The 19,515-nt window shown below is 28.0% G+C and overlaps 1 protein-coding gene across 1 annotated transcript in view; it reads left to right on the forward strand.

Moving 5' to 3' along the window:
- The window catches only part of LOC123292220 (paired box protein Pax-5), a 248,552-nt gene that overhangs the window by 225,535 nt on the left and 3,502 nt on the right, over window positions 1-19,515 (forward strand). Inside the window, exons 6-9 of the mRNA XM_044872788.1 lie at window positions 1,523-1,845; window positions 16,346-16,434; window positions 16,529-16,790; window positions 17,921-18,016. Coding sequence (XP_044728723.1) covers window positions 1,523-1,845; window positions 16,346-16,434; window positions 16,529-16,790; window positions 17,921-18,016 — 770 coding nt within the window. The remainder of the gene's footprint in view (window positions 1-1,522; window positions 1,846-16,345; window positions 16,435-16,528; window positions 16,791-17,920; window positions 18,017-19,515) is intronic.

Genomic DNA, 19,515 nt, shown 5'->3' on the forward strand with positions numbered 1-19,515 from the left:
CCCAGTACTTACTTGCTAATTAAAATTTCATTCGAAAAGGTAGTTTGTGGTAGTTTGTTTTATTGCAAAGAGCTTAAACAAACTTTTTAATAAAATTTTTTTTAAAATATATAAAAAAACAATTTTTACTCTCCGCGTCTACGCTTTAGAGTTTTACACGAACTTCAAGTTGAGATTACATAAACTCTATTGTCAGAAAGCCATTCAGTTAATTATTCACCACCCGAAAACAGCATACCATAAATAATCCAAATATTCTACATATTAAAGAATCATTAACGGATATCACACATTGTAAAGTACAATTTATGGGAAAAAATTCTTAAAATCAAATTATTTCTAGATATTTTTTTAATTCGTTGTGGATTTCAAAAAATAAAAAAAACTTATTGTCATTTGACATTTAATTTATTTTATAATTTTAACGCTAAAACCACCCTCACCTCTTTCAATATATACCCAAAAAAACAAACCCTTAATATACTTCATCATCAAAATATGCAAACAACCGCGAAGTCACGTGTCTTTGCCACGTGTCTAAAACTATGTTACAATGGCCATGTGTATTTATTATTATTATATTAATGTTTTCATTTTCATAATGTACTTTATATTTTGTACCAAAAATGTTTTATCCACAAGTCAACAACTATAATATGATATTTTTGTATCTCTTTTCAATTGTTTCGTTATGATTATGATTGATTAAATTTGATTATGATTATAATATTATTCATTTCTGATTAATTAACAATCAAAAAAATATTATTTATTACTTAATGGATAAAAATTGTTTTTAAAATAATAAAATCAAAAAGAAATAGTTCACGGAGGTGTTTATGTAAATGACCTGTCGAGGGTCATTTTGTTTAATTTTAATTATGACTCTTAATATTAATTATTGACTTTTATTATTTAAATAATAAATCAAAATCAAATTAAACTAAAAATTTATTAATATTCTTCCTCATCTGTAGTTCCACAAAAGTTCATGAATGGTTTCTTAAAATTAATCAAGTATCAGAACTTAACTTCCTCAATCGTATCTACCATTGAAAACTTTCAAATGACATGACGCATATATAGATCACTATTCAAAGCTTTGGCTTGCAGGTTTGAGTACAGCTTTCTTCGGATTTGGATTAAGCACTGCTTTTGCTATAGTGTTACTTACTCGGCGTTTCCAACTTTAGCGAAGCTCATTATATTCGATTTATTCGTTGTGTCTTCTTCCTCGTCGGATTTCCTGCAGAAGTTAATATTTGTGGTTCCCCTGTTTTTAAGTATAGTTATGCAAACCAGCTTCTTCTTATGATTCAGTAGTCTTTTTCTCCTACTGCTGTCAATCTTTGGTTATAAGTTTCGAGCAATAACATAAATATTTCGAAGTTGCCATATCTATTCTTGCTTTTGCTCTGCAATCGATAAGATCCTTTAGGTTGCTTTTATACCTTTAGTGATTTTTTAAACAATTACATTCAAATATTGCTCTTTACTAATTACTCTTACTTTGTTATTACAGAATTGTTAGAAATAAAGCAGCGGAAAAAGCGAAACATGTACATCACCAGCAACAAGCGGCAGCAGCTGCGAATAATCAAACAAATTTGGGTAGTAATGGACCACCTCCCGGAAATAATAATTCTGTTGGCAATGGTAATTCAGGAACTGGTGGGCCTGTATCAGTAATAGCTCATGCGGGTTCAGGTGGTACAACGCAATTAGGTGGAAGCACGGGTGTAGATCAACGTGCCGGATCTTATAGCATAAACGGTATATTGGGTATACATCATCATAGTGATCCAAATGGTAACAGTATTAAAAGGAAACGAATTGATGATCATGGTAAGTGCAAAATTTTTTCTATTACTTCATGCTTCCTACCTCCTTGAAATTTTAAGTTTTTACATTAAGTATCCTATTTAGTCTAGATAGGGTATCACAAAACTTTCGCGTTAGAAGATCAGAGTGGTATTATATAGAGAATAAAAATTTGGTCATTTCATTTATATCCCACGGTTAATTTTATGAACAATAAATTTTACTCTTTGATGGAAAAGCCTTGTTTATTTTAGTTTCTTTTACATATTGTAAAGGAGTTAAGAGTTTCCACAAAGTTTACTTTAAGCTGGTAAGCGTAACAGCATGAACCGATATTTCAAATCTTGATAGCAAATTTCCATACTTGAAAGACTATATTTGTACTTTGATATCAAATTTTCATACTTCAAAAACTAACTGTATCATTGAATGACCTGACACTTATTTGAGAATTCAGACTTCAGAACGTTCGCATTAAAATGATACCACCCAAAAAAATTCTTTCGGTAGTGAAAAATAATTTATAAAATTTGATAAAAATTAAAATTTATGTAGAAATAAACTCAAATATTTTGATATTAAGTCATTGTAGGTTATGTTACCATCAACTTTATACATATAATAATTACATATACGACTGTTGTTTTTACCAATATTACGTCACCAAACTGACTGACAGCGTTGTGAGAATAAAAAATATTTAAAATTAATTTAATTTTATCGCAAGAAAGCATGTTTATTTTGCCGAAATATATTTTCTTGTGACTTGTTATTAGGAAAACCGAAATTTTGAAGTACTTTTTCAAACATAGTAGAATACCCTATTTTGATTAACCTCATATATGTGATGGTTTTTAAAAGATTTGAACTTGAATTAAGCCTTAATGAAGACCGTAAATAATAAAAAATATTTCTCACTTAAAAAAACGAATCGTATACTTTATGAAAGAAGGGGTGTTTGGTGGCGCAAATCATTGGAAAGTCAGAAAGCGTGAGATTTATAAATTTATATTTTGACAATTTGATAAAGTAATTTGAGGGGTGATTATTTATGGTTCAGCCACTCACTTCACTATACTGTTGCTATTATTATTATTATTATACAGCTTTACAGCAATATTAATATTATTATTTACAATTACATAAAAAGAAATGGATATATGTGCTTATTTTTTTATAGAAGTATTAAATTACAAGAATTGTAACTTTGAAAATAAAAAATGAATTAAATTAAAATATCAAATTTTTTACTAATATTAAGTTACATATTTTATCTTTTAATATTATATTAATCAAACGTTCCATAAATATTTTGATTGGTTATAATATATTTGATTTTAGTAGTTTATGACTTTCAAAGATTTTGAGTTTAGAATTTTGAATTCTTCGAACCTTGAAAAATAATATTGCAAAAATTTAAGTAAAACGGTATCATACTCGAACTGAATGTTGTTTTTAACATTATGTCAAAGTATTCAAATTTTTCTCATACGTAAACGTGATTTCACCCTATTAGCTCAGTTGGTTAAGGCGTAGCCAATTCCATCCGCGGTATGCTTAGGGTAGCGGGTTCGATTCTCGCGGTCGCAACAATATTAACTTAAATAATAGTTGTGATGGCCGGCTGATGTAGTGTATGTTATATGCATGAAGGAGGTGCACTCAGCCTCTGAAATTGAGGAGCTGATAAATGAAATTATAAGCGAAAAGTAAAACACATATATGGTATCACAATGGGCTCTATAGCCTCAGTGTGTCCTTCGTGGACAGCCAATATCACGTAACCTAACCTAAATGTGATTTCAATTGTTTTTTTAAGCTCTCAAATATTGACATCGGTGTAGAATTTTTCTATATATACGTCGAGCGAAATTTAATTCTATCATACCTTCCTGACAGGTATTTCAGTTGGTACATTCATCATACGCTAAATTACAACCATATAAACATTTCTACCACAAAAATGGTTGTTAACATGTTATATTTTAAAAAATAACTAGATTGGAATGAGACAATTAACCAACGCTTCCACCAAAAAACGGATTGAATGATAATTTTTTGTACCTGGCAAAGTTCAAATATACATAAATTTCTTAAAACTTTGTAAAAGCCAATGATCATTTCTAATTTTATGCCAAAATCGGTCGTAAAGCTCGCAGACAATTGAATATCAATCATTCGTATATAAAAAAAAAGTTCAATTTATGATTACAAAGTCGAACCTGGATAAGCAACAGCTTTTCTTACTCTACACAGTTGTCAAAAAACTGTTCAATTTATGAAAATCTACATATGATTATGAACATCGGTCCGAAACAACAACAAAATTATTTTTTAAATGAAAAGCCCTATTGAACATTTTTTCTAGCTTATAGAGCCTTATCTTAAAATTGATAATAAATCCGAGCGTCTTTAACTTGCTTTAAACTTGCTTCTTTGGTATGTGCTTAGTCTGATAAATAAACAACGACCGGCGTTTGGTATAAGAGTGCTGTTATTGACAAAATAAATAATTGTCCATGTGAAAAACTGGACTCTCACTTATACCGACTCCTTTAAGTCGAGAGGCAGTCTAATTTATAAAGGCAAAAATTTTCAAAATGACACTCTTTCTGTATCTGTCAGTTCTATTCTTTCCTTGCTTCTACTGATTTATTATTTGGCAACCATATCTGTATAATAAATTTTCCGATATGCAGAATATTATCAAACAGATATATCAATAAGTAATACAAGCAATAAATTCAATAAACAAAATTTCCATTCTCAAATATTATCCATAATATTACATTATATAATAATAATAATAATAATAATAATAATCTTTGATGACATAACAAAGGCACTAAGTTTGTATATCTACAGATGGAAAATGAGAAGACAAAGAGTAAGAGTATTGAGTGAGATTAGATAAGGATATAGAACAAATATCGTTTCTATAATGTTTGAAACAGCAAACTTATATACAATCATGGTGGGTATGATCGGTGAAAATCAGACCAATGAGTTTCTGATTCCATAAATGCTTGTATTCATTCCAAATTAATTCCTTTTTCTTTTTACAAATAATTTTTACATGAATTATGTAAGTACTACCAATTCACACCAATTACAAATTCTTATTTTTCAATTATATTACTTATAAAAAAGTATTCATTATTTAATAAAATGGTATCAATAACTAAAATTAAATATTCAATAACAAAGATGATACGCTTTTTTTTTTACTTCAGAGAGAGGATTTTTACTTCCCGGACAGGATGGTTAAGTTGGTTTTTGAGAATACACAAAGTATGAACATTTAAAACTCCTATAATAAAGAGTTAGATATAATAGTTGAACCATTATACATATAAAAATAAGTTTTTCTTTGAAAAGACGGATAATAATCTTTAAAACTTTTTAACTTTTTCGATTTTTAACCAATTTCATTTCAATTTTAATGTTTTGTTATGGTATTAAGTCCAGTTTAACAGTTTGATAGTGTAATCAGCATCTACACAATTGAAACTGTATTAAATTTAAATAATACTAAATTCATATTGATTCACCGCGTGGCTTTTGCTAAGTAAACATTTTAGTTTATTTTAATAATATATGTGATTTTATATTTTATTAACAGTTACTGAACCAATTCAATTTGATAGCATTGAGTTGAACTTAAGCATACAGAACAAAAACCTATACATTATCTCAGTCATTGCAAACATCTCAAAACCTTTAGGTTAGATTATATTGGCTGTCCACGAAGGACATACTTAGGCTATAGAGCACATTGTGATACCATATGTGTTTTACCACCTTTTCCGCTAATTATTTCACTTATCAGCTTCTCAATTATTTTCGAAGGCTGAGTGCACCCCCTTCATGCATATACCATGCACTAAATTTTAGTCGTGACGGCGGAAATCGAACCCGCTACCCTAGGTATACCGCGGACGGAATTATTACGTAGTTGGTTACGCCATAACCAACTGAGCTACCAGGGTTGACCTCTAAACCTTCAGAAATCATAAAATTTTTTATTTCAATTTTCAAGATAAATAGAATAACTTTCTAACAGAAAGTTACTAAACTAAAGACTCCCCTATATACTATACAGGACTAATATTATATTGTAATAATAACAAAGTCATTCCCCGTTCCGTTGTAGTAAGCATATGCTTGTTATATTTTCGTTATGACTTCTCAACATATACATACAAACATACATACGTACACACACACATAGAACAATACCGAAAATTACAAAATGGCGATGCATGCAAATATTATACCATAATATATAGAACCCCAAAATATTTTGTTGTTATAGTTATTAGGTATGTATTGGTTTTTGGTATGGTGGTTGGTACTATTGGTTTGAATGTGCTACGTTTATATTTGAGAGTGTTGTACCTACGATCACAAATTATTGGCACCATTATTCCTTAACACTAATACTGCATTTTTGTTGAAAAATTAGACAGTTGTCGATTAAAACTGTCTTTAGCATAATCATCCCTATACTTCAAAAGTTCCGCTTATAGGCATCCTCTTCTCAGATTTTTTTTTTCTGACTCCCAAGGGAAATGACTTCTTTCTTTCCACTTTTACTACGATAAGTTATTCAAGCCAACTTAATTGGGAGGATAATAATTGTAGGATTAAGAACCTGCCTATAATAATTAATCAGTGGTATAATACGTTGTTTTAATCCAAAGTACATGATACAAGTATTCCAACTTTACCTCCTCAACATTATACTTTATGTAGAAAATGAGCAATCATTTAGGTAGAATGTGATTTAATACTCCAAACACGTTATGCAACTTTTAATAATATAATTTTCTTCGCTCTTTACACTATAATAATTCTTTATTTCTAACTTACTTAAAAACAAAAGCACATGAATAAAAACTCTCTCGGTTGCTTGCGTTATTGTAAGTAAATTTTCCCTTCGTATAGTTGTAGTTTCATAGAAAACACTTTGCCCTGTTGTACCAAGGTCCAACACTTTACATTATATACAAATTTTCCTCTATTTGTGTGCTCTTGTTGTGTTGGTAACATGTAACAAAGTGAGAGTGTAATATTTGGGTATGTTATAATGGTGGTAGTGGAGAGACTGACAGAGAGAATTTTAGGTGACATACAGTTGAACAATTTAATATTTACGCTTTTTTTTAGTTTTTATTTTCGTTTCCAAAGATTTTGAATGTAATTTGACGGTTGATTAGTGACAGGTTTTTGCATTAGTTTTTTTGTATCTGTCTGTAACACAGTAGATAGAAGAAAGACTAAACGAAAGTTAAAGATTTATCTCAGAGTTTTAAGCCAATTCCTCTTATAAAGCAGAAGGTACTTTATATGTTTGAACTTTCCTAATCAAATTTGATTTACATACATTAGCATAGTTGACTTTTAAAATAAAAAATTTTATTTATTTGTTGTCTTATTGGACACTTGAACCACAATTTTTATTTAAGAAATTAAATCGAGGCCCAACTATATTTTCGAAACACAAGAAGTTCTTAAAGTAAAGTAAACTTCTTAAAACGAAAAGATACAGTTGTTCGTAAGTCCATCGTTTGCCGTCTGTTCTTTCGTACAATCTTCGTACAAAGTGGTCTATATCGACAACCAGGAATCGATTCATTGATCCAAGAGGCCTGCGGTAGGGAAAACAATTTTTAACAACGTAGATAGGGAATAAAAGGTCATCACAGATTTTCAGATTGCTGGGAGAGGCTTAAAAAATTTACCGTCGTTGATTTACTCAAGGATGTCATAGCATAAGGGATAACTCAGGGTGGACTTTGGGATAAACAGGTAAAATAATTTGAGAACACCCTCAAATTTTCGTTATGCAAGCACAGTCATACAGGATGATGGGTCACATTTTTTAAGATACTTAACCGAAATCAGAGTTTAAAGTTCAGTTTTCGGTTAAATATCTTAAAAAATGTGATCCATGTATGACTGTGGAAAATTTCAAAACGATATTCCTATAAATAACAAAAATATGAGGGTGTCTTCATCTTAAATGCGACACACAAGATTACGATCAAAATCCATCAAAATTGAGTTGATCTAGCTCTTGATATAATTTTACAAGTACTAAGCCTAGATTATGAACAAATTTGGAACTTATCGGTAATATTTATTTTGTATAAAGCAAGACTAAACATTCATATAGGTATGAATGATATCATATATTATCCTATATATATCATGTATTATAATAGGAGTAATGAATTGGACGAATGTTTCACGGCGGGTTGGTTGCATAGCAACGCGGCCGTTTGATGTCTTCATCTCGCGGCTTCTCCCTGATTGGTCCGTAACCAATACCATATACACAATGTTATACAGTTCGTAATATACATACAGTATAGTAGTGATATTCATGTGGTAGAATATATTTTACAGAGTAAAAACAATTTTTGATATATTATTCATCTTCTCATAATTTGTTCACCCATATTTTTAGTGGTTTAATTTTAACTCATTCACTCACACAAATAACTTATTATAACTCTAATTATACGGTATATTAATTAAATTGTATGGAAAATAATAGATAAAGCTTTCATATTATTATGAAACGTCTTTTTGAAAATTATTATTATTTTTGGCATTAACTTTTATTGGTGGTGTTAATAAAATTAATTGATGGTAATTGATGGATATACTTTTTTTTCTTAAAAGTGGGAGCTTTTTGTTTCTTAAGCAATACGAATCTTTTGTTTTGGAATTTTTTTAAGGAATTTTGTCTCTAAACTTGAAGCCAGTTGATGCTTAATAGATCTTCTTTTAACAGAATCATTTGTTTAGTATATTTAGCAAAATAAAACTGAAAGCTAGTTAGTTTTAAAATTAGTTTCTGGCAAATCTAGCTCAAAGTTAAATTAAAACATAATTAAATTTATTGTTTCTCCAAGCTTGTGATTAAGAGCTTTGCTGATCCTCCAACAATAGCTTCTGGCCATTATTACATTTACGAAATGGTCATTGAAATATTACAAAGAAATTGTTAAAACGAACCCCGATATCTTCAGTAGTTTTTCAATGGCAAGCACTGGCATAAGTTTTTCAACCTTAGCAAGCTTTATTTATGTGACCAAATAATGGCAGTTAATTAGTAAATAAATAATGAGATAATGCAAAACCATTTTATGGTCTATGATGTATTAAGTTGAACTTTACTCATCTGATAACCAGATGGGACATATTTTTTATAAAATTTTATTGATTTTTTCACTCCTATCATATAGCTTTTCTATCGAAAAGTGTTCATGATTATTTTTTATTAAATAAATTTTAATCTATTTTTACCAAGAACGGTTTTTTCAGGAAAGCTTATATCATTATTTTCGTAATTAAACTATCTTTCTTTTGATACCAATTTCGATTGGTTAACAGATTGATGTAGTTACCTATATTGACTTAACTTTTCATGTTGTATGAACAGATCTACACCGATCTGTTAACCAATCAAAATTGGTATCAGAAAGATAATTTAATTACGAAAATGTATAGAAACCGTTCATGAAAAAAATTGATTAAATTTAATTTAAGTAAAAACATACCGATAAAAAAACTATGATAGGAATGTTTAAAAATCAAAAAAATTTCATAACATAAATTTGTCTCATCTGGCTATTAGATGGGTGAAGTTCAACCTTGTACCGTTTCCTGTGCTATTAATAAAAGTCAAAAATTAGTGAATTCACAAAATTATCATAACAAAAAATGTATAATAAAAATTTTTTTAACATTTTTAGATTTTAAATTTACTGTAAACTGTCAATTATCCATATCTATTCGCTTTTGGCCAAAACGTCTTACAACCTTGCTCCGTAGTTCTGCTCTATGTGAAAAACGGGTGGTTTCTAGATCCCATAAACCATTAACAAGAGAGCTCTTCGTGAATTATCGTTTTGACTTTTGATTTAATTCCTGGATTAATTTAAGTAAAATTATTCTTCCTTAAAAAACTATGGTCTTTATAAAAAAGACTTTTTAACACTTTTTTTTCCACAACCTAAAATGATTCAAGGAAACACCATCACCTGATTCAAGCAATTCTTCATTTTTTCATGATTTCTTTAGGTATAAGTTCTTAACTTAAAGAAAATAGAGAAATTAAATACGGACGTCGATTTTCATCAATAGGTACTATATAATTTACCTTAGCAAAGTATGGTAAACTGAAAAAGGATCCCTTTTTATATACATCGAACTGTAATTGACTTAAAGGATATTATACCTATACATATATATGTCTATCTTTTAATTAAATTACTGGTGTAAAATAGAATATTTGTAAACCAAAAGGATAAAAATGATTTCCTTTTATATGAGTGTGTGTGTTTATATGCCGACGTCATCGAATGAGAAAAGATATATACCCGAAACGTATATATATAAGAGAAAAACAATTTTGTATATAAATGTTGAAATATAAAGTCCCTTTAGAATATTTTGTGTCCATTCTTTTACTTTACTCTATACCAATGCCAACATATCTGTACATGAGTTGTTCAAAGAACAAAGGCAATACACATCCTATATATCCCATGGGATATGATGATACGATTGTATTTTAACTCTTCAAAAAGTAGTAGTAAATAGTATAGTCCCTTAGAGTACCGCCAAACATTATTGTGAAAACAAGGGTCATCCAATTAAAATGATATAAACTTAACTCTGTCTGCATTCATTCTCTCGGACAACAACAAGTGTTTTGTTGTAAATTGAGAAAATTAACTAACACACAAAATAATTATTATTCTTCTTTTATATATGTAATATGAAAACCCAATACTCCCCTATATTTTATTTCGTTAAATCCGTTTTGTTTTTTATTAATATTTTTAATTTAAATCAAGCTACACAAAATATGGATTTACCTCATTCTCGTTTCGCATTAGCTGACGATCACGCCACCCATAATAACAAGTGAACTTTGGTAAAAGTAGGGGTGATTGGGGTAAAAATTATTCATTATAAGGAGATAAAATTATATTGAATTTTTTTTGAATTCTATAAAATAGCTATATGCAACGTATAATAAACAAGTGTGTAGAAATCCCTACTAATTATGGTTCTGAGCTGTATATTAAACAGACCAATAGTCGTCTTCGCAGAAATTTTTGTATAATGAGTTCATTGATGTAGGACCCTCGCATATAATTCTAATTTTGGACAAGCAAATAATTAAATCGCTAATTTTCCTTTACAAGTGAGTATATTTGTCAATTATTTAAGAACCAACCCAGTTATAACTTGACAATATAAGACGAAAAGTAAGAATACAATATTTTGATATATGCAGTAATTTTCAAAAGTGAAAATTTTGTTTCATTATTTAGTTTTCGATATCAAGGTACATATCGAAAATCAAGGCACATATCGAAAAATTATATTCTTATTTTTCGTCTACATTCATGAAGTTCATAACAAAATTCATCATCAACGTACAAATAATTTCAACCCAAAAAATCAGGTACAAATAATTTCAACCTAAATCTAAAATTACCTTGGTAGTCGTACTACCAAAAATAGATTTCAATCGGCTAAATTCAATTGTTAAAATACATTTCTGATTGAATACTTTTTTTATTTTTATTAAAAATCGATATGTTTAATACACTAAGATGTACTTTCAAGATTTTGAAGCCTTTCAAAATTATAAAAAGAAAACCAAGAAATTATAAACTTACAAAAATTATTGTCCGCCTCTTTCTTGCAAAACGGAATTTTATATGAAGCCATTATCTTGATTGCTAGAAATGTCTGATAGTTAGAGGGATTTTTAACGTTTCATATTTTGAAGCCAACTTGAATTTTCTATACGTAAGTCAAAATTATTAACTAAAAATAATTAACAAAATTGTGAACAAAAAACACATTTTCACCGAAATTCATATAGCTGTACAAATTTTTTTTTTGTCAATTTGTTTATTTTAATTCCACTTCTATGCAAAATTAAAAATATTTTTTAATGGATTTGCAGTTTATTTGAATTAATCATCATTTGTGATTTTGAACATATGGAATATATATATGCCAAGAGTTTGATGGATACATATGGATATGTAGAAACATATTCATGTATGTAGTATATATATGACATGTGCAATATATAAATATATATACACGTACTACATATAACTGCTTTATTGCGATTATATTGACTGGTCCTGTGGGTTTTCAATGCAAACTGAATTAACTTTTATGTATCGATAATGCACATAGAATATACAGGCTGTTTCGGGAAAAATCATGCAAATGCTATATTTACTCTACCACAATACTCGAAATAAAATTGTACACATATTAAGAAATTTTATTTAAAAAATATAATTAAAAAATATTCAACAGACTCAGATTTCGCTAAATATCGATATTTCAATTGCAATGCAACCATCGTCAGTAGCTAAATTTATTCATATAATACTTTACAAACATTTTTTACTTTTAAGTTAAAAGTAAGTATGTAAAACATTACCAACAAATTATAGAAAACCTTAAAGATAAAATACAATAATTATCACAAAGTTAAAAAAATAAATTCTTCAAAACCACCAAACTTTTTATAAACATTTCACAACAAATTATTTTATTGTATTTATTTCAATAACAATGCAAAAGCTTATCTAAAAGTTTTGTTTAAACACTAATTTACGCATTTAAAGACTAATTTATGGTAAATTTGTTGGTGGCAAGAACAGTCCTTGCACCATTTTTGGAAAATATAAGCAATTTGCAGTTTTATGTGTATTGATTATATGAATAGATACAATGTCTTAGTATTTTGTACACTGTTGTCACAAAAAGTGCACGAATATAAGAGCATGTTTTCACAACCTTCACTAAAACAGGGAACTACCTTAGGACTTTGGGATTTCCAAGCAATAGACAAAAAAACGAATAAAATTTACAATTTTGGAGAGTTAAGAGTACGGTAATTAACTTCTTCTACACTTCGCGGTGTTTCTATATTAGCGTCAGAGCTCTTCGTTACTAGGAAAATTGATGCTAGTATAAGGAACCGTGCTCGAAGATATCAATATTCCTGTGTAAATAAAACTCCAAATAATAACTCAACGATCAAAATCAAGTGCTACGAAAGTTTATTATTAAAACTTTATTTTATTTTCTAAAACACGCTGTATAAAAGGATATACTCTAGCATCCCTGATTATTATATACACATAGACGGTATTCAAAAATCTAAAACAAAAAATGAATTTTTTTTATATATGGAATATTTTATTTTTTATGAAACATATTTTTAATTTATAATTCTGAAAATAAATTTGTAAACAATATAATGTTGCTTCTATTTTCTGCTAAAAAAGTATTATACATTCGCCTAGAAATCGAATATCTGTTTTGAAAACCAGTTGCAGAAATTTGAAATTTCTCAAATATATTTATCATAAGCAAAATTGTAGAAAATTGCAGTAATTTTTCATCAAAATTACTATAATGAAGAATGAAAGACAACTGAAAAATTCTGAAAAATTGTGTGCAAATACTAGTAAACAAAAAAAACTGAAATAATTATCGAAGAACACCGGAATTTATCGACTCTTTTCTTTTTAAGCTTTATAGGGCTAGCACCGATAGCCACCATTTCTTGTATAATTATGATAAAAATTCTTCGTTAATTCGATAAATTTAAATTTAAAAATTGAATTTCTAGGAATATAAAAATTAGTAAAAGCCAATATTTGGTAATCAATTTGTGTTTATCTTACTTAGCTTCAAATAAAATTTAACAAATCACCTCTGAATTGTATGTCTTTAAGTTGACTTTTGAGTATTTCACAATTTCTACATTTTTCACAAATAATTTCAATAAAGGATTTTATACTTGTGGACACAGAAATATAATTATATTATTATAAAGTAAATTGTTATTTTCATAGTCAAAAACAATTTTCAAATTTAATAATTTCAACAATACAGATACAAACATATCAACTCTCATTATTCTCTGAGACTATTAATAAATTGACAATAATAATAATAATAATCATAATAATAAGAGTTAAAACTGTTACGAACCAGTGAATTTTAATACACTTAGGACAATCATACATTTTATATAGAACAGAGAGAAATTCTCATATCATATCAAATCATATATATACATATATATATATATAGGTATTATATGTTTATTATATTATATTTTGTTTATATAATTATAAATATTGTTATATTAAACGTTAAAATTGTTAAAATATATATATCAAAGATATTTTGTTTTATAATCTAATTAGGTATATTCATTTCGTAGGTTAATTGTGTAGTTGAGTTTCTTCGATGTTGCAATTTTATTTATTTGTGTAAAATAGTAGGTATAAGCAAAAATGCACACCCCAAATAAAATATTTTCATTTAATATAAAAATTGACAATAATTTTTAAAACTTTCTTTTATTTCCCTGCGCCTCCACCAGCACATATTAACTTGCAACTTCGAATGAAAAAATATTACCATTACATCTAATTCGATCATCATGAAAGTCAATTCAGTTCAACCGTATTCACATTAATATGTATAAAAAAAGAGACTGACTGATGAATCAACGCACAGATGAAATCGCTGGGTCTAGAAGTGTGAAATTTTGTACAAACGTTCCTTAATTGATGTGAGTTAGTATCAAGAAGAGATTTTTGGAAATTCATCGTCCTAAAGTGTTAAAATGAGAGTTTCAATTTTGAAGTTAAAATGTAAAAAATGAGACATAAGCTCATAATTCAAAACAAAAGTTTACTGTATGGCTATTTTCAAAAAATTCATTCTTTAAGGAGGTAATAAAAAAGAGAGTGTTAATTTATATGAAACTTTTCATTTTTGAAGTAAGAAATGTAAAAATTAATATATGTGATCATAGTTCAAAACAAGAGTTTATTGCACCTCTTTTTTATTTTATTCTTTATGGGAGCGCAACGAGTTCAATGACCAAATCCGCGTTATTTTCCAAAAAGGTGGTAGTAAAATTGATGTTTAGTGGGGGCCCTAAGCGAGTCCAAGCGAGTGGAAGAGTAGCAAATAGGTTTTCAAAGTTGGCAGTGTCTATATTGTGAGTAGTATATAGAGCGGATAAGTGAGGTAAAATTAGGTTCTCTAAATGAATCATTTAGGGAATTCGTAGAAATGAATCATTATCACAAGCGAAGTCGTGGGTAAAAGCTAGTAAATAAATAAATTAGTAAAGAATGCCTAATCATTATAACCTGTTACATTAGACTGTGAACTCACGATGAATTTAAATTCTATGGTTAATTTTACCGCCCTTTGAGAATTTATAAAAGTCTGCCAATGAAAAAAATTGAATTGAATAAATTCGACACTCAAATGAGTGTTTAATTGATAAAAAACTTTAAAGTTTTGATAAAATACTTGATGATTTTACCGTAGTCTTTACTACCTAGGAAGTTAAATAACTTTTTGCTCTAAAAATATTGTATAATCTCAAAAGAAAATTGAAATACGCTCATAATAAACTTATATTTTAATTTATTCTTTAACAAATGTGTCGGTAGCGGTTGCATAATCCTAAAAGATATTTTCCATGTAAACAATAATTGATCATCTGTACAATTTTCGAGTTAGTATTTTTTTTTTATTCGAAAACAATACTTAGAAAATCTAAACACAACACATACACAAATAAATAATAGTAAATACAGTAAAGACAGGGGCAGGAACTATAAATAATATATCCTTCTCTTGTGTTTGTAATAAAAGTTTTCAATGTACATTTCTAGAAAGTATAAAACTTGTATAATACAATCCTCTGAGAAACAATAATAAAACACAAAGTCTTAGATGATAGTAGTTGTTAGATATTTATTATTAAAGCTGGTAAGCACAAACTCCTTGTAAGATTCCGGTATAATATACCGTTATAGGACATAACAACATTGGACACGGAACCGGATATCTACCCTATAAGGCTTGTCGCCACTTTCCTGTTGGACATTACTTCATCTGAATGGTATATCTTATAAAACCACCAAGTATCAACCAATGAATAGGTTTCATAAATTCACCACCCTGATACCCAGCCCTAACCTAACAACCCTCTGTTGTCTTATGTAAGTATATTATATGGTTATACAGGAGGAGAGTTTTAGGCCATAATATTAAAACCAAAACTATATTGTTATTGTCTTAGAAGTTTTATAACAAGAAAACATTTTCTCTTTATGTTGAAAATAGTGCCCATTTCATGTGAATGGTCATCATTAAAACCAAAGTGGTATTAAATATACATTTTTTTTTATTTGTTATATTTTTGAGTGTCTATGTGTAACTATTAAATTTACAGAGTGACAAAAAAAAATTCGCAACAGGATGTTAGCGTTTCTTGTTTTCAATAATTTTTCGAAAAGATGGTTTAGGTCCAGTAAATTCTGGAATAACCCATGTTAACTCTTCCACCAAACTTTCGTACCAATTAATATATAGGTATATACAAATATGACCAACTATTTTCAAATTTTCTTTTTTTTTACAGACGAAAATCGTGATTTAAATGGCGGTCACCCGGATGATGACTTAAAAAGACAAAGGACACAATATAATGGGGACCAATTATATTCAAATGTAAGTTACAAAATTTTTTCGAAGTACTAATTCCTTTAGGTACCTGATTTATTATGTTCATTCAACTAATTTTTGCCTATTTACTCTTTAATAGCTATGGTCAAGCAAATGGAGTATCAAAGATGAACATAAGTTACTGTCAGAATTAGGTGGCGGTGGTGGTGCTAATGGACCTGGAGGTCCTGGTTCAGGTGGACCCACTACCGGTGGTTATTATGATTCACACAGTGGTGGTTTTACAACAAATCCAGGTGTCACTTCAGCGGCGGATCTGTATGATTCAATTAGTACAATGTCACAAACACAATGTGGTACAAATAGCATTTATACGCCGCCAATTGGAGGAGGATCTTTAGGTAAGGAAAATTTATGGTTATATTGTAAATTTTAAGTAATATTTTTCAAAAATTTAATTGAAAATTAGATACTTTATTTCTAAATACATTTCAATACACTCGTTTCGTAACAGGTTAGTTTCCGAATGTTATCTTAATAGTTTTGGCGCAACAAAGTCCTTGCATTAATTTTTTTTTAATTAATAATAAATTTTTTTTATTAATTATTAATAAAAAATAATTGTTGAATAAAAAAACGGTAGTGACCAATCGAAATCACGCTAAATTTACACTTTACAGCTTGTTTCTATAGAAAATTACGTTACAAAATAGTAAAAGCTAGTTTAGAAACAAACCATATATATTCTGCATGTTATTTTATCATTTCTCCGAGCAGTGGCGTTGCTAAAACGATGTTTTGACGTCACTGGCTTTTGAATTTAGAGTTTAAAAAACCATTTTCAATTACATTAAAAACAATTGAAAAACCAAATTTTTTTCAGTTTTTAAGTAATTTTTAGTACCTAAACTTTCGAAAAAAATAAAATTTAAAAAACATGCATCTTCTTTATCTTGTGTACCTCAACAACAAGATTCCCAATATTTCAAAGGGACGAAATTATTTAAAATTTTACCTGAAAATCGAAAAATGAAATGAAATGTATTTAAAAATTAAGTATCCTTTTCACACAAAAAAAAAAACACAATGAATTTAATTCACAACGAAAAAGACGGTAAGAAATTGGTTGATTGTTTAAACTTAGACGTCCAGCGCATGTTTGTTTTTGTAATTTTTTTTCAATTGTGAGTCAGTCATTTTATTTTGTCTTGTGTTGTCCTCCATGTAAATTTTTTGCATGACAATTTTTTTTTTATTTACCAACAAAGAATTAAATCACGTAGTAAACTTTAGTAAATTATTATTTATAAAAACGACAAGAAAAAAAAATTCGAATGTCTCACGTAAAAATTATGGTTTAATATTTTTTGTTAAAAAAAAATTATCTATATATTTGATGGCCAATCAATAAAAAAAAAAAAGATACATATTGAACATTTAACTTTGATATAATGTCATATATATTTTAAATGTATAGAAATAATTTTAGAAATATTATTATTAATGGCATTATATTAAATTAATACAATAGGATCTGGTTCTTTAACACCTTTGGCACCGATCAGTATGCAAGAAATGAAACTTGGAGCAAATGTTCTAGATCCAGCATTATCACCGTATCATACAGGTAATTGTAGTAGTATGTATAATTTTTTTTAAATTTGTTAAGGTGGTTCGGTTATCACACTTTTTAATTCGTAAAAGTAAATTTTGATAATATTAATATACTATTTTTTTCAATAAAGTTTGATATGATTTAAAAACTTATTAAGAGAGACCCAGTAATAAGTAATCTTTTATAATTAATCACCATCATCACTAAAATTTTTTTAAACGTTGAACTCCATAATGAGTTTCTGATTGAACCACCTTAAAAAAAAATAGTCGTTACACTATTCCATTTTTTTTTTTCTATTTAAAACATCCATATTTTCTGTTTTAACGCATGTCTTGATTTTTTTGCATTTGGAATGTATACGTGTAAAGTGTTTTTAAAGCTTTTTTTGTAAAAATAAAAAACGTTCATATAAGGCCCAGATTCATATAAGGATTCCCAGGCCCAGATTCATATAATCTGATATCCATGATATCAGATTATTTATAAACGACCTTAAGTCCAGTATTTATTATTGTACAAAATCGAAGAATTATCGTGTAAAATTTTAGAAAATTAAAAAAAAAGACGCTTTTTACGCGACTGTCAAGGAGTGGTTATATTTTCCATGCGTACCTTGTATGTATGTATGTATCTTTCAAATAGCCCAATGGATTTTCACAATTATAATATCGTTATATTCGTCTTAAAAACCAAAATTTCCTTAGAAGGGAAAAAAAAGAAAATGGCTGATTTTTGGGGCGAAGTATTAATGCATTAATACAAAAAATTATCCAAACCTATCGAATAGAGTATCAAAATAAAGGAAATTAAAAGAGAATATCAAATATGTTTAAATTTAATTTGAAATAACAAATTGGTTTAAAGAGTTTTAATATAGTTTAACAAAAGGGTGTCGGGACACTAAAAAGTCTAAAATAAAATAAACAATTAAGAAATCATAAACCCGACTGAGTAAATAAAATCTGAAAAAAAGAAGAAATAAGTCCAGTGGTTTACATAATGGCTTTAAAATTCGGAGACCTTTAAAATCTAGACCGGCTTAAATATTCCCAATAATGGGGCCCAATCTAATGAAGCCGCTATGTAAACTACTGGACTTGTTTTTTTCTTTTCAGATTTTTCGCAATCGAGTTTTTAATTTTTTGTTTATTATTAATTTTATTAATAAAAAATTCTGTTGATGATGTGCTTAGTTAAAATTTCTTAGAAAGAAAAAATTGACATACTGTTGGCAAATTTTTAAACATCTTTTAAATAAATGACTTAAAATTTTATATCAGTTTAAAATCCCAAGTTACAAAGTAAATTAAACAAATTAAATTTAAATATTCATAAAATAGAATTTGATAAACAATTTTTTTGCTAGATTAATTAACGCCTCATGAAAGTCTAATATATAACATTTTTCCATTAATCATTTAATTATTTATAAAATTAATGAATCCTTATGAATAAAACAAATATGTAAAATATTTATACAATTACCTATTTAAAAATATGTAAAAATT

Source organism: Chrysoperla carnea, chromosome 2 (genome assembly GCF_905475395.1).
Source record: "Chrysoperla carnea chromosome 2, inChrCarn1.1, whole genome shotgun sequence".
Classification (NCBI taxonomy): Eukaryota; Metazoa; Arthropoda; class Insecta; order Neuroptera; family Chrysopidae; genus Chrysoperla; species Chrysoperla carnea.